Here is a 17,551-nt window from a genome sequence, read left to right as displayed (position 1 = left end):
TACTTCAGAATGGAACATTATAATCATCAGTAATAGCCACAGACTGTGCACCGTGCTAGTACCCTTAATGAATGCGCTTAAAAGCAGATTCCTCAAAATGGTAGCCTTTCAGACTGTGTTTTCTTCATTGAGCAAGTGTGTTTGTTGTGGGTAACTTGAAGCATGTGAAAAAACTGAAGCTAGCCTGTTTCTTATATGCCTCACCTAGCCTTGTTAATAGATTACAGCATTCCATTTGTTAGTACCTGTGACACCGGAGAAACTTTTACTATTAAGCTATGTGGTAACGATAAAGATGACAGAAAAAGTCTTTTTATGGTAGTTGGTCCTCACAACAACTCTTCGTGTTCTGGTGATAAGACACAAGTTGGATATGCAGTAGAGGTACATGAGCCTTTTATCTCCAGAGCTGATAGAGCCTCTTAAATTCCCTCACAATGACAGGAACCCCATCTGAAGTGAAGGCTTGCAGAGCTGGAGATACCAGAGCACTATTCTTCCTCATGAGTACAAGTAGGGTTAACCCTGTTGTTGTGAATAAAAATTTTGTGTAATTACTTAAAAAGGCCATATTCTTTTTCTTCAGTAATTTAAAAGAACTTCAAAGAGGCACATACTTGGTGGTTGCTGTTAGAGAAGAGCACGACTGTGAATTTCCTAGTCTTAAGATACATGAATATGATGGGAAAATATCTAGAGATTTCAGGCTAGAATAAGTCAAGTTCATGATGAAATCTTTGTGTAGGCACTTAACTATATTTGTTTTGTTTCTAGGGCTGTGTAGGTTATAAGAGTTCATTGTGTTCCAATATTCTGAGTGTTAACATCTTCATCGCTGATAGCAACTTGCAGAGCTTTGGCAAGCAGAACTTGCTACTGGGAACGGGGGAGAATACATGTCTCCATCCCTTAGTTCTAAATAACAGGACCTTTTATGGCTAAGTACACATAAAAGTTCATGTGATTAGTTAGATCCACAGAACGTAGGGCCATGGGGCCAATGTTGGGGAAGTACATGTAGTGTTTGCTCTATGCTTATGTTTAGTGATTGTGCTGTGGTGGAGGTTTCAGGTATTGTATGTGGAATCCTAGTGTATGCTAAGTAATTTGAGAAGTTAACATATCAGCACTTAGGATTTCTTATGATTCTGTAAGCATGAAAAAATCAAATTGACTAAAGTGATTTTAAAATAATTTGACTTCAGAGAAACTAAAAAAATTCTCAAATCTTAACCTATTGTGTGTTTATATTCTTTCAAGGAATAAAAGGTATAAAATAAGCATTCATAATTATTGTAAATCATATTTTAAAGGATACCAAGATTATTACCAATTACTTAAAAGTATATCTTAAATCTAATTTAAATAACCATTTACTAACAAACTTACATAATACTAATCTATTGATCAAACTTTGTTTCCCAATTAAACTTTGTCAATTTACTTGGAAGATTTTAACTTCCTAGAACTTCTCAGTGGTTGGCTGGAAAATCAAGTCTCAAAGCTATTTAAACTGTTGAACTCTGTAATTCTACTTTAAAAAAAGACTCATCAGGGTTTTTAAAAATTTAGACATTCTGGAAATAATATTCCACAGAATTGTCAGGCCCCTGGTTTTAAAGTTACTCTTTTAAATATTGGATAAGTCATTTCATGGTGATTTTAATGAAAAAAATTAAAAATCAGAAAGCCAACTGTTCATTATATTTTTACCTCAAAGTAAGAAGAAGAAAAGGTGAACATACGGTCTAGGAGATACTTTTATGACACTCAAGAAAGTTTTCCAGAAAGTCAGTTCAGTGGATTAGATCAACCCATTAAGGAGCTCTATAGAAAGAGCTAGCAAAGGGCGGGGGGGGGGGGGGGGGGGGGAGATACATGCTGAGTAAAGTTTTATTACAAATTTTAAAAATAAGTAGAAGGAAAAATTTCATTATTTTTTTTTTTGCTTTTATAGAACTTCAGAATAATTTGCAATCTTATAATACATGTTCAGTGTCACTAATAAAGTCACTAATAATATGTATATTCTACATAGGAAAGAGTCATTACTGCCATATGTAAATAAGTATTTGAGTTTTTATGCTTCAAAGTTATGTAGGAAAATGATAGTATTTAAGAACAAATTAGGAATGCAGTTATTGAGATACAATGCTGATTCTTTCTGGTGGCTAGGATTAACTCAGGCAGAAAGCAGTTTCAGTAGATGAAGTTGCTGAAATGTTCATTTTGTAAACGTACTATGATAGCTTCTCAAAGCATCATTTTGATACATTTCTATGTCAGTTCGCACACTCATTGGCCCTATCAGATATGTTGATCAGGATGTTACCAGATTCAGGTTGTAACTCTCAGAGCCGTGAGTAATTTAATATTCTCTAGGAAGTTTGGGAAGAAAGAATCCAAACAAGTAAACATTCCTTTTTTTCTTAATGTATGATGGGAGCATTAATTTTGCTTATATCTAAGGTTTACCTTATTTGGAGGATTAGAGTACATTTGTGATCATTTAAAACCATTTCAGTGGCTCTTGTAATAACTCAATTCATTCAGTCTGTGCTCTCTTAATAAATTTTACAAAAAAACTCATGGCAAGTTAGTATCATTTGTGTGTGAATTTTCCAATTGTATTTCAGACTTTAAGAAAGAAAGGCCTTAATGGTTGTGAGAGCCCTGATGCTGACGATTACTTTGAGCACAGTCCACTCTCGGAGGACAGATTCAGCAAACTAAATGAAGATAGTGATTTTATTTTCAAACGAGGCCCTGTAAGTACTTTTACTTTACCTCTACTTTTTATTTGTTGATCCTTTTTGTTAACTTCATTATATAGGCTCTGAACAAGAAGGAACACAGAGGGTGCGACAGCCCAGACCCTGATACTTCCTATGTGCTAACTCCACATACAGAAGAAAAATATAAAAAAATTAATGAGGAATTTGATAATATGATGCGGAATCATAAAATCGCAGTGAGTACTAAAGTATGGTTTGTGCTTTTATCTTGTGCATGAAGAGATTGGCTACACTTCTTGTTTATTTTCACAGTGGGTGATGATAACCAATAAGTAGAAGGGGAAAAAATTTCATTAGTTTTTTTTTGTTTTATAGAACTTCAAAATAAATTTGTTGCAGTCTTATAATACATGTTCAATGTCTTAAATATGGAAGTGAAGAGAAAACATCCTAATCTAAGTTCTACTTACTATCTCCTGTACCTTTGGATAGGGCGCATAAACCCCTCCTGGATTCCAGTTTTTTCATCTGTAAAGTGAATGAGTTGGCTTATGTAATTTTTAAGGTCCCTTCTAGCTCTAAATTTCCATGATTGTAAATATATAGGGTGTGTATAAGATTTCCCTTTCTCTCTCATGACTTTTAAAAAGTTTACCTGTACGTAAATAGATCTTGAGACTATAAAATATAAAATGGTTAGATTTATTAGGAAATTTGGTGTTTTAGAATTATTTTTAATTATTTTGTATAGTTGCTGTAATAGTAGTAGCTTACTCTTTGGTTCTTTGTAAATGTCCCAAAACTATTTGGCAAAATACCTCCAAACTCCTTTTCTTTTCTTTTACTATAGGTATTGAGGAAGAGAGCCTTGGCTTGATACTAATTTAAGGACGCAGTGTTCTTAAACTGGTTGTAAAACAAATAGTTGGTTTAAAATTTTCTTATGCTCATACATCTAACCATCATGGAAACCAGTACTTTTTTGAGTTCATGCTTCTTTGATAGTTCTTCAAAGAGTTCTCACGGGAAGCTCGTTGGCAAGAGCTGCTTAAAACAGCTATTCTAGATCTGATTTTCTAATGCTATATCTGTATTGTAGGCTTCATGGAACAGATTGGTTCCACTGCTGGTATTTATCTCATTGTCGGAGATAATTCTCTTAAAAACTATGCGTTGAATTATACTTCATGGATTATCTCTCCAAAGGAGTCCTTTACTATAAAAAGCTCATGAAAAATAGACTTAAGGAAGTATTTCTGTGCTAATACCTTTATAATTCTTAAAAAAACACAATAGCAAACAAAATAAAATCCCTTCTGACCTCACATAGATGTTGGTGACTTTGTAGTAAATGTTAAGCTGCAAAATATTGTGTAAATAAAATTGCTTTTCCTTTGAAAAAATTTTTATCATATATCCATTGTTTTATATCAGCTAATGAATGATAATTTTCTTTCTGAAATAAACTACTATTGAATAGAGTACATAAACTATATTCTTCCAACTTTGAATTCACAGTGTTACTGCTCTTTGCAATCGCTGTTTTAAAATATGGGGAGAGGAAAGCTTTTTTCTTTCTCTATAATGAAGCTGTTATAAAGAGAACTGTTATTTTCATGGTTAATTAAGTATATTATGTGTGGTCAATGGAGGAAATACAAGAAGAAATAGCAAATATTACTTTAAAGGGGTGTAGAATGTTTAGGAGGGAAGTAAGATAGCATTTATAATTGTAATTTAATCTTCATACAATTTAAAAATAGGTTGTCAGTGGTTAAATTGTTTAGATGGTTTCTTTGCAGTGTGTTGTGTATATATGACTTGATTTTTTTTTTTAAGTTTTGTCCGTTAATAATGTCAGTCAATTAAATCAAACTAGGGCTTACTTATATTGTCCCACATTTGGTGTATTATATTTATAATATGTGTACGTATTTTTCCCCTTTTGTTATTTGTAATCTCTCAATAGAAATGTAATGTTACTAAACTGGTTTGGATATTTAAGAGTGCTAATTTTATGCTTACTTGGTAACAACGATATATTTTGTAATGTCTAAATCTGACAACACTAATATCAGGTTCTGACATCTAATTTTCATCTCCAAGAATATTTGAAATATATATATACACGTTATAGTAGTATATATGTATTTATATATAAAAATGGAAATTGAAAAGGTTATGTCAAACATACTCATGTTCAAATATAATTCTAAAGAAAGCAACTTAAATCTGCCAATTGATTTAGTAAGAAACTATCCCCATCCTCTACTTTTAATAACTGGACTTACCTTATCAAATTAAAGTTCATAAGTTATTACATTTAATATAGATGAAAATGAAACTAACAGTTTTCTCTTGTTCTTTATTTACAGCCTGGTTTGCCACCTCAGAACTTCTCAATGTCTGTCACAGTCCCTGTGACCAGCCCTAATGCTTTGTCCTACACTAACCCAGGGAGTTCACTTGTGTCCCCATCTTTGGCCGCCAGCTCGACATTAGCAGATTCAAGCATGCTGTCTCCGCCTCAAGCCACATTACACAGAAATGTATCCCCTGGAGTCCCTCAGAGACCACCAAGTACTGGCAGTGCAGGTACGTAGTGGTCTCTCTTCTGCTGGTTCTTTAAGGAAAAGAATTGCTAACATAAGCAGTTTCTTATCTTGCTACCCTTTAATGTTCTGTCTTTGATGAGCAAGAGTCACTGCTACATAATTGGCTCCATTTTGAAGAATATTTTTGAGGATTTACTGTGGCATTCTAGCATCCTCTCGGGCACAGTGGAACGATACACAGAATCTGCCATCTATAACTTTCCTTATCATGGGAAAGCCATACTTTGACAGGCAGAAAATTTAATTAGGATATCATGAGCAAAGGGGCGCCTGGGTGGCTCAGTCGTTAAGCGTCTGCCTTCGGCTCAGGTCATGATCCCAGGGTGCTGGGATCGAGCCCCGCATTGGGCTCCCTGCTCTGCAGGAGGCCTGCTTCTCCTTCTCCCACTCCCCCTGCTTGTGTTCCCTCTCTAGCTGTGTCTCTCTGTCAAATAAATAAAATCTTTTAAAAAAAAAAAGAATATCATGAGCAAAGATTTAAAAGTTTGAGTGTGAGTCACTCATGTCAAAAATACAGAGAATAGTTCATGAATTCAGCAGAAATTTGCAGTGCATTTACGGCTTTACTCTTTGTAATGCAGTGTCTCCTCTCCTTTAAGTCCTAGATTTAATAGTACTCCATTAGCACTGCCCCCATTCTTTTTTTCTTTCTTTTTTTTTTTTTAAGATTTTTATTTATTTGACAGAGAGAGACACAGAGAGGGAACACAAGCAGGGGGAGTGGAGGAGGGAGAAGCAGGCTCCCCGCTGAGCAGGGAGCCCGATGCGGGGCTCGATCCCAGGACCCTGGGATCATGACCTGAGCCGAAGGCAGACGCTTAACGACTGAGCCACCCAGGCGCCCCAGCACTGCCCCCATTCTTATCAATATGTACTATTTGATATTGATACAGAAAGGCATTTGCATCCAGAGCTTGATAGGTGAGCTTTTATATATACATTCAACTACATCATATTACACAGTAATGCCAAATTCAGTCTAGGCTAGTTTTTATTTTCGTTTTTTAGGAAAGGAGTGCAGGTTACTTCATTCAGATAAGGAGAACCAATTCATGTTCATTTTTTGGCCTCTCTTTTCTCTCTCCAAAATTTTTAGGTGGGATGTTGAGCACTTCAGACCTCACAGTGCCAAATGGAGCCGGGAGCAGCCCAGTGGGTGAGTGAATTACTCCTGTTTTACTTCGTAGGCATCTATCCTGTCTGAGATAAAAGGAATATTGTCCCTCAAATACGGCCTTTTACCAAATGAAGAGGAAAAAATGGATATATGACCAGAGTAGACATGTCCTGTTGTAGACTTAATTTTCTTCTGAGGAGTACTTTTTTTTTTTTTTTTAAAGATTTTTATTTATTTATTTGAGAGAGAGAGAATGAGAGAGAGCACATGAGAGGGGGGAGGGTCAGAGGGAGAAGCAGTCCCCCTGCCGAGCAGGGAGCCCGATGCGGGACTCGATCCAGGGACTCCAGGATCATGACCTGAGCTGAAGGCAGTCGCTTAACCAACTGAGCCACCCAGGCGCCCCTGAGGAGTACTTTTACTAGTACTTAACATTTTTTAATAACAGCCCTGCTCTGTTCTTTATGCCTTGGCCTTGAGTGCCTCCTTTATAGCAGATACTGTGCTTTGCTAAAGATGAAATTGCCTTCATACAGTTTTTACATCAAGCCAGTTTCTTAAGGAGAAGCTTTCTGTATCATCTATTCTCACCAAAGTTAGATTGTTAGCAAACTGATACATCTTATAATAGCATGAAATGTTTTTAGAGAGGTTGCAATACAAAGAAAGGGTGGGCCTACTTCTAGAGCTACAAAGATTTTGCTGACAAGTTTGTCTTCAAAGGATCTATTTTGGTGACCACATGTAAAACATTCACATTTTGTCACAGTTATAGCCAAATTGGTTTTGTTTTTGTTTTGTTTTTTACTTTGCAGTCCTTTCCAAAGGTGACTAGCAAGTTTAAACACATGTTTTAAATATGTCTGCCCAACCTTGAAGTGCTGGCAAAGATACACTGTGAACTGAACATTACAAAAATATGGCATATATGTCAAAGAGTTATAAGAATAACTGTATTCCTTTGGATTATCATCACATTAAGTGGTCTTGGTCTCTTAATCTGTGATAAATACAGTTGTCATCATTGTATCTGAAAACAAGGGCAGGAATTTCCTTCCTGATTTTAGATATTGTGTGCTCCTGGAGACTTTGGAACACAGATCACTTCTAGGAAAAATTCACAATTGCATGTATTCAGCCCATTCATTCTATAAAAATGTAAGGAGCTTCTGCCTCAGGAAAATTGTAGAGATGATTGAATAACTTAATTTAAGATGATGAGAAAGAAACAGATATTGCCGAGACAAGTTATAAAACATAGTGACCTAAAGTAGGATAAATGCCTAAATATGTCTGCCACGTATTAATTGCTCTTTGAATAGAATTAATTATATGAGATCCATTGTAGGATCCTTTTTAACATAATTAATTGTGGAAAATTCATAACTGTCTTAACAGTTATACATTAGGTTGCTATACTTGTATGTATATTTCCAAATATTTATAGTTTATTTCAACTCCATTTTAGTTATTTGCATGCCCATATACATACTCTTTTTGTGTTAAATTTTCCCATATGTTTTTACTCCCCCAGTACTGTCCATCTTACTTTGCCTTCTGCTTCCTAGCCTAGTTAAGACTAGAAGCAAAAATTTCTATTTCATTTAATGTTAATTGTAACTAACTCTTGGTTTATTTCCAAAATTAGTTTTATTTCATGGAGTTAAACTCTTCAAAGATTTCTAATGTGTTTTCCCCTTGCCTTTACTTTTTTTTCCCGCCTTCTGGCATATTGTAAACATGGTTTTTCCTCCTGTCAAACAAGTGTTTCAATTCTCATTTTTTTTCTTGTACTTTCCACACTTCACTGTTTTTTTCTTACCTGCCATGCAACTGTAAATCTAGACTTTGTCTCTGCTGCTTGGTTTTTTTGTGTTCCCTTTGGTAATTTGAAACTCAGACTTTGTCATCATCCTGATTTGACCTTCTGCATATAACCCTTTTCCTTTTGTTTTTTTCATTCATTTTTCTTTTTTTATAAGCCTCCTCTCCCTATCGTGACCCTCATGTTTAGAGGGCTACATAATCACACTCCTCAGATCATGGCACATCATCATCATTGGTTTATATAAAGCATCTTGGTATGCTGTGCATTATCCTTTTTATACCTCTCTGTTCCATTCCCATGCCCTTCCTCCCCCCATCGTAGGCAACTACTTTAATGTGTTTAGTGTTAATAATCATGATTAGTGAACATCAGTTTCTATTAAAACTTAAATTCAAGTAAGTATTAAAATATTTTAAGTGCTTAGTGAATTATTTATTTAAAGATTTTATTTATTGAGAGAGAGAACATGAGTTGGGGGGAGAGGGAGAGAGATAAGGAGCCTCCCCGCTGACCTGCTGAGTGGGGAGCTGGACATGGGGCTCAATCCCAGGACCCTGAGATCACAACCTGACCCAGAGGCAGACGCTTAACCGACTGAGCCACCCAGGCGCCCCTTTAGTGAGTTATTTAAAAGTCTGTTTCCATTATTACGTATACACAGAGATAAACCCTGCTTCTTAGGGTACACCTCAACATCTCATAACACATCAAGATGGGATGTCCTGATTCTTCATTGGTTCATACTCATACATGCCTATTTAACCTATACTACGTGTACTTCTACTTAACTCTACTTGTTTGCATTGTATTCTGAATGGTGTGTGTATTACAGCTGCTTTTTAACAGAATTTAGACTTAACTGAATAGACCTTTTATGTCACTTATTTCAGATACCACCTGGAAGCAGTTATTTCTCTGAACTACTTAGAGCATACGTGGGTTTAACGTGTTTCTTAGTATAAATTTTCCCTAAAATGAATGATCTGTCATGGGTATTTTAGAAATGTTATTTTTGTGAGGAAGAGTCAGATAATATATGTAAGCTCATTTTCAACAATGGTGCCATTTTGGTTTAGTAGTTTGGAAAAAATAGTTTAAACTCATTATTATACCTAGATATACTCTTTATGAATGAAAAGATTAAACAGTTTAAATTCCCAGAGAAATTTAGAGGAAAAAATATTAAAAGGTATGAGAATGATTTCTAATCTATACTTTTCAAGATATGTTTCTTGGAACTGTATGAGAAGAAGGATTTATCTATGTTTGGTAAACCTTGCATTAAATAAAACTAAACAGGTTTCTTCACTGTAGGACTTACCGGAGCCTTTAAAATGCTAATCTATTTTGTGAATCATTAAACTTAGTACATAACATATGGTTACACAAAGTTATTGCATAATAGAACCCTTCATTTTTTTTCCTCATGAAAAGCCATCGTTCATAATTAGTATCATATAAAACATTTTGGGAAATCTTGCTTCTGATCTTAAGATGATACATAGAGTTTTTGAATAATCAAAGCTTCCATAAATGAAGTTAAAATTGAGGTTTAAAAAAAGACAAGCAAGACAGTTAGTCTTGTGCTATGATAATAGCAGACCTGGTCATTGGGACCAACCCTTCCGCTGAAGACACCTACAGATGCTAGGCAAAGTATTTGTAAAATCTGCTTGAAATCATTTGAGAACTAACAAGATAATGAAGAATACCTGGCTCAAGATTCAGGGAATGATGGAGACAGAGCCTTGAAGAGGGTGAGCCCAGCATTTGTGACTGCTTTTCCTCAGGTGGTATTTGCCACTTCCACAGTGGAGTAGGACAGCCTCAGAAACCTAAGGGGACACAGAGATCAAAGTTCAGGGCCCACAAAGAATTGGGAGGGTCCAGTGTGCTCCTGTCACTTTGTGTTGAGCTCCCAAAAGGCAGGACCATAGAAGTAGAGTGAATCAGAGGGTAACAGCCCCTTGCGGTAGCTACATCTAACGTCTGCACCATCCCCCTTCTTCACACTAGAGTGTGGTCATCTACACTTAAAGTACAGAGTAAACATTCTTTCCAGTATCTGTGTTCTTTTTTTTTTTTTTAAGATTTTATTTATTTATTTGTCAGAGAGAGAGAGCATGAGCAGGGAGGAGGGGCAGAGGCAGAGGGAGAAGCAGGCTCCCCTATGAGCAGGGAGCCCGATGCTACATATAAATGTAGCATATTAATGTGCTACGTTAATATGAGTTTTTAAATAAATACGTTTGATTTTAAAAAGGAGTTATAAACCCCAAATGTGGGGGCACTTTTAAAATTATAAGAGGATGTAATGTACATTGTATAGGTGTTATACTATTAATTCCGAAATCTAGAGAGAAAAAAATTCACACACACAAGACCCTGGGATCATGACCTGAGCCGAAGGCAGTCCTTAACCGACTGAGCCACCGAGACGTCTCATGTGTTCTTTTGTATTAAAAAAAAAAAAAAAAGTTCTTTGTGTCCATAAAACTAAAAATTGATCACATGCTGGGCCACAAAAAAAGTATCAACAAATTTCAGAGAATTTAATCACATGGAGATAAGCTCTCTGGTGACAAAATATTTCAGCCAGCAACCAATATCCAAAGACCCTTGTTTAAAACAAATTTTTTATACATAATCTGTATAGTAACTTTTATTTTGTCAGTCCAGGTTTAGAGACTTGTCATGAGCCACTTCCAGATAGTTTCGCTTAACCTTTAAACTATAACATATTTACTGCTACTGTAATTTTCAAATGCATAATATTTTTATAGATGAGCCCGCCATTAGTCTTATTTTAATTTTTGTTGAGTCTTCTGCTTCCCAAAAGATAGGATATTTCAGGCCCACGTAATAGGGAAAGCAGAAGCATCCTTGAGGTTTTTAAGCATTGAACAAACTCAGAATAGGGAAAGACATGTTAAATAAGAAACGAGAGGAAGCCTAACCACAAAAGAAAGATTGATTTGCTTGTGTAAAATTAGGAATCTTTGTTCATCAAAAACAGCATGAAGAGAATGAAAAGGCAAGACAGAGTGGGGAAATGTAGATCATATACATAGAGTAAACGGGGCTTTTTATGAAGAATACTTACAAATCATCATGAAAAAGAAAATTGATCTTTTTTTAAAGATTTTATTTATTTATTTGACAGAAACATAGCGAGAGAGGGAACACAAGCAGGGGGAGTGGGAGAGGGAGAAGCAGGCTCCCTGCCGAGCAGGGAGGGGACCATGACCTGAGCCGAAGGCAGACGCTTAACAACTGAGCCATCCAGGCACCCCAAAGAAAATTGATTTTTGAAAATGTGCATGAGAACACAGACATTTCACAAAAGAAGTTATTAGGTATCCAATAAACATGTGACAAGATGCTCAATCGTAGTAACCAAGAAAATGCAAAATTAAAACCACAGAAAGCATCATACACCAACCAGAATGGCTAAAGCAGAATAAGCAGATAATACCAAGTGTTGACAAGCCTATGGGAAATTCCAAACTCTCATTCCCTGATGATAGCGGTACAAATTGGTGCAGCCATTTTGACATTATCTACTAAAGTTGTAGATATATATATTTTACAACCCACCATTTTTATTCATTCTTATATACTGTAGAGAAATGCATGGTGTACCATGAGCATCAACAAATATGTAAAGGAATGGGCATGGCATTATTTGTTACAGCCAACATCTAGAAATAATCCAAGCTTCTGTTAACAGTAGAACAAATAAATAAGAGACAGTACATTTATATGAAGGAGTACTATACTGCAATGAAAAGGAAGAAACTACAGCAGGAATTAATAGGGTGGCTGAATTTCACCACACCATGATGAATGAAAGACAGTGGATGCAAATATGAAATGATTCTATCTAAATAAAGTTCGAAAAGTAGCCAAGCAATATTACAGTGCTAAGGATGCATGTGTAGATAAGATAGGTGATAAAACTATAAAGAAAAGAAGTCACTGTAATAGTTACAGTACTGGTTATTTTGGGTGGGTGGAACAACAGGAATGTTTTGGGGGGCCCAGTTTTAGAGACTTTCAGGGCTTTGGCAGTATTCTTTTTTACTGATGTAATGGTTACGTGGATGTTTACTTTATGCTAAATCCTTGATTTGTAAGTTTTTGTTTTGTGCACCATTTTGTATTATGTGCTACATTAATCTAAGTTTTTAAATAAATACACTTGATTTTAAAAAGGAATTACAAACCCCAAATGTGGAGGCACTTTTAAAATTATAAGAGAATGTAATGTACATTGTATAGGTGTTATACTATTAATTCTGAAATCTAGAGAGAGAAAAATTCATACACACATTCCTACTCCTAGAAGGACTTAGCAGTCTTCAGGCAAAGACTCGATTCATTGGGCGTTACTGCATGTGGCAGCTGGATGTACAGCCCCATCTTGAGATCAGGAAACAAAATGGTATCAGAGGACAGGCCAGCAAAAACCTAGGATGGCAGAGCTGAAAGCTGGAAAGCGCAGGGTCCTGCACACTGAGCTGCTAAAGCCACTGGGCTTGCAGCTACTTTTCTCCAGTCGTCTTATGTGAGATAGAAGATTTTCTCATTCTTCAGAGAAAAAGTAAGATAAAATACAAGCCGCAGATAGGGGAATATTTAATAAGTAGGTGGGTTTTTAATGTACCTAAATGTACAATTCAAAAAGGAAACCCAACTAGTATTTTAAAAATGGAAAGGATGTATCAGGAGATTTAAATAGAAATGGCAGAGAAAACGACAACTCACTAATTGCCAACTGTTACCACTTGTGTTGTGGCCTGGAGAGCCAATGAAGGTGTGAGGAAACTGATGATCTTCTGTGTGCTTATAGCATTGTAAATTAGTAATGATCTTTCTGAAAAGATTTTGGCAAGATGTTTCAGTAGTCATAAAAATGTTTATGCCCCTGAGCCCACGAATCCCACTGCTGGGATTCTCTCCTAAAGAAATAAACTAGAATATTCAAAGATTGACTGCAACTTTATTTATAGTAGTGAATAATAGGAAGAAAGCAACGTATTAACAGTATGAAAATTATGTAAATGAAATTTTCAACTGAATTCCTTTTTAGTTGTGATTTAAAACTATGCAAAAGATATGCATGTGGAAAACGAAAAGGAGGGGAAATCCAAACTGATTATCATAGTTATGTTGGGATGGTGGAAGTAGGAGTTCTCTCTCTCTTCTTCTAGTTTTTAAACTTTCTATATTGATATGGTTGGTACCTCCACAATCATAACATTTTTATTACAGTACATTAGAGCATTCAATTGTTTTTCCTTGAAACATCATTTTTTGTTTTCAGTCTGTCATTGTCCAAGTAAAACCTGCCAGTTTTGTACGTGCTGAAAATTGTATACATCTTCCGTAGTGGCCATCTGATTTGGCATACTAAGTATATTTCTCTACTGAAAGTTGACATTTAATACTTAGATAATACTGTAGTTCAGATGACTTCAGGAATTCCTTTTAACTTCGGGCCTGTGTTTAAAGATCAAGCATAAAATAAAGTCTCTGATATCCAGCAATTTCACTTTTTTAAAACATGTTGAGAAAGAAAAAAATACACTGGACTAGAAATAGAAAGGCTCAAGAAGCTCTTGGAATTGTTTAGGGGTGAGCGAAGGTAATAGTAAGGGCTTGCAGTGTGGCAGAGGCGGTGGCAGCTCAAGAGATGGATGAAATGAGAAACAGTATAAAGAGTAACAAAGCTGGAGCTCTGTGAAAGTTGGATGGGAGTGACAGCGGGTGGTGGTAGTACACGGGTTTATAACCGGTGGCGTTTGAGATGACAGCAGCATCTCTGTGGGATATGGTTGCATGTGGACTAGAAATTAGGAGATATAAAGAGCAGAAACAGACTTAAGAGTCCTATTGAGGCAATGGTTAAAGCCAGGGGGATGCGTGAGGTCTCTGAAGGAGGAGAAGCCTCTTTGGGGCTGCCCACATGGAGAGATTGAGAGGATGAATACAGTACTCAGGAAGAGACACACAGGATTTCATGAGCATTGTCTGTTGTAGATTATAAACTTCTAATGGACAGAACCCATGTTGTCTGTCATATAGGAATTTCCACTGAATCAAGTAAATGTGTCGACTATGATTTTAAAAACCATGGTCTTGATGGACTCCGAAAAACAAACTGAGGGTTCTAGAGGGGAGGGGGGTGGGAGGATGGGTTAGCCTGGTGGTGGGTATTGAGGAGGGCACATTCTGCATGGAGCACTGGGTGTTATGCACAAACAATGAATCATGGAACACTTCATCTAAAACTAATGATGTAATGTATGGGGATTAACATAAGAATAAAAAAAAAAACAAACCATGGTCTTTTTTAATTTTAGAAACCTCATTCAGTTCTTTATACAAAAGATAATTGTATAGATTTTTAAAATGTTCTTTTTTATTTATTGAATAATCAGCTGAAAGTTTGTCAGATTTTATGAAAATTTGTCAGATATGATAAAATCAATTCTTGAGCCTTGCTTTGGACAAATTTTTCAGAATTCTTTGAGATTTTCAAAATCCTGTGCATGTTAGTTCAACTTCTGAATTAGATTCATAGTAGTAAAACATTAATGACATCATTGTCTACAATTTAGCCCTAAAAGAGTGGTATTAAGGACATGGAGTGCTTTCTAGACACTTGACTACATTATTCCAGCTGATAGGATATTCTGAAATATGAGCCAGACTGATATAATTGCATGATCTGCCTTAGAGCTGTAGGGACCATAAGTGAGATTAGCTTTCTTAAATTTCTGGAGGCATCGGTATGCAGTTTGCCCAAGAGCATTTTTATCATGTTTGTGTCAGGGCATAATTTACCTTAAAACCTTAGAACACATTTTGATGATAATCACATTGGGTTAATTCATTTAGAGTTGGTACTTTAATTCTTAAATTTGTAGGCTTTGGAAAGATGAGTTATATACTGAAAGTATCTACATTTTTGTCATAAAAAATGAACGGGAATTAAGTATATTTGATAGTATATCACTACACTCCACAATATAACAAATAGTACATATAAGGTTATCCTGTTTCAGCCTGACAAGTCACCAGACACTTACATCATTCTGTAATAATTATCTGCGGCAGACTCCCAACTTCACACTAAGAAATACCATGCTTTTAGAGTCCCTTCACTCTGGGTTACTGTGGTATTATATGTAGCTGAAAAGCATCCTAGAATCCACATGGGTAAAGAGTATTAGAGCTTCTTGATAATGCATTCTTCTGCATTAGCTTCGCATCACCTTGTAATGTATTTGAGAAGAAATATTGCTTTATCCTTCAGATTTGAGTACAAATCAAGTAAATAAGAATCTTCTAAATGTTATCAAAGAGATTATAAACATTTGTGCCTATTGAGAGAAATGTTAATCTGTACTTGTTAATCCAACATTCTTTTAGTTTCTATTAAGCCTATTTTTGAAAAATTACTTGATGAGCATTTTATATTCAGATGACTTGCCTTAGCAGTTACCTCTGCCCAACGCATGGATGAGCTCTGCTCCACAGGGGTTGGCCTGGTGAAGAGATTGTTTAACAGCACTGCTTTCTGAAGCTCAACAGAATGCAGGAATTGCTCTGTGGGGTGTGGAAAGGAGATTCGCCCAGATTTAATACCTACTGTTTCAAGATAATGGAAGTAGAATGCAGGAAATAGCCTCATCAGGTTAACTGAAATACCAGTCCTCACAGCAAAAATTAAGTCATGTAAATGAATTAAAACTGGTAGGTCACTTGGTAAAAGTTTTGGAGAAAGCAGGAGGAGTGAGTTGGGTGAGAGTGAGGGGGGTGGTGGCAGAGAGGAAGACTGGTCATCTGGAATCCTGACAGTTTGAATGACAGCGACTGGAGAGATGCGGGCCAGTTCCCCAGGGCCACGCCTCACCACTCAGTTTTCTTTGTCCTTTGAAAATGGTACTGGTTAGGATCCAGTAACGTTGATTAGATCACATTGTCAAACGTCAATTTTTAGTTATTCATATAAATAATACAGCCAAATAACTAACATGTTTTTCAAACTCTGTAAGCAGATATATTGAAGCATCCATTTTCTTCAGCTGATTATCTTCAAGTACTTAATCCCTCTCTAGTTACATTTTTTAAATTTTAGAATTCTATTGATCAGTTGCCTTTATTCATTATAATACTGTACCTGAAAATTTTTTATTTTTTTTTAAAGATTTTATTTATTTATTAGAGCGTGTGCACAAGCAGGGGGAGCAGCAGAGAGAGAGGGAGAAGCAGACCTCCCCGCTGAGCAGGGAAGTCCGATGCAGGGCTCGATCCCAGAACCCTGGGATCATGACCTGAGCCGAAGGCAGACGCTTCACTGACTGAGCCACCCAGGCACCCCCTGAAAATGTTTTATAAACCACCAAACACTATAAGGATTGTAAATGGTTTTAAATAGGGCGCCTGGGTGGCTCAGTTGGTTAAGCAATTGCCTTCGGCTCAGGTCACGATCCTGGAGTCCCAGGATCGAGTCCCGCATCGGGCTCCCTGCTCAGCAGGGAGTCTGCCTCTCCCTCTGACCCTCCCCCTTCTCATGTGCTCTCTCTCAAATAAAAAAAAAAAAAAAAAATCTTTAAATAATATTTCTGTCCCATTCAAGAAACTTTCAAAGATTTAAAATGTTCTGATAACCCAATACAAATGCTTTTTTTTTTTTACGTTATGTTAATCACCGTACATTACGTGATTGTTTTCTGCCATTAACTCATTGCAGCTCTTTGAGACGCATCATTTCACTTCTTGGCATGCAGTCTTCCCGGGGTGCAGTTCTCCTTTCCCTGTCACCTTTTTCCTCATTCTGGCTTTCTTCTGAATCTCAGAATGGCTCGAGAATCAAATGCTTCTTCCTCAGTCGTATTTGGAGGAATGCAGGAGTCTCCCTCACCATCATGTAACAGCTGCTTTACTTAGGATCCGACTGGACGTTCCCAGGTCCCATCACGGTGGTGAGGGAGAATGCCTGCGTACAGTGGCTCGGACTGTCCCCAAGCAGGGATTGATGGAGTCGGCTCACCCAGACCACATGGCTGCTACCCCTGAGGAGGAGTAGAAGGACTGCAGCCTCCATGAAAATAGGGATGATCTCTTACATTGATCTCCTAGCTCAACTGACACCCAGAAGTACTGCATATATAGAACATCACCACCGAGTACACACGTCCTTACTTCCTCTGAGAGAGAGAGACTGCTCTCTTAGAGAAAGTGGAAA

General features: G+C 36.6%; 1 protein-coding gene across 6 annotated transcripts in view; it reads left to right on the top strand.

The window, feature by feature from the left end:
* Positions 1-17,551, top strand: part of MEF2A (myocyte enhancer factor 2A) — a 175,887-nt gene that overhangs the window by 135,254 nt on the left and 23,082 nt on the right. For 4 of the 6 annotated variants that reach the window (XM_035024029.1, XM_035024030.1, XM_035024034.1 and 1 more), the window contains 3 exons: positions 2,834-2,971; positions 5,111-5,330; positions 6,447-6,506. In XM_035024029.1, the coding sequence (XP_034879920.1) occupies positions 2,834-2,971; positions 5,111-5,330; positions 6,447-6,506 (418 nt within the window). Of the gene's footprint in view, positions 1-2,636; positions 2,769-2,833; positions 2,972-5,110; positions 5,331-6,446; positions 6,507-17,551 lie in introns of all 6 variants that reach the window. The other 2 variants (XM_035024032.1, XM_035024035.1) reach the window with 1 other exon arrangement.

The sequence above is a fragment of the Mirounga leonina genome, unplaced genomic scaffold, assembly GCF_011800145.1.
Source record: "Mirounga leonina isolate KUSES-001 unplaced genomic scaffold, KU_Mleo_1.0 Mir_178, whole genome shotgun sequence".
Classification (NCBI taxonomy): domain Eukaryota; kingdom Metazoa; phylum Chordata; class Mammalia; order Carnivora; family Phocidae; genus Mirounga; species Mirounga leonina.
The sequence above is the reverse complement of the archived record's forward strand: the minus strand, read 5'-3'. Positions and strand labels throughout refer to the sequence as shown.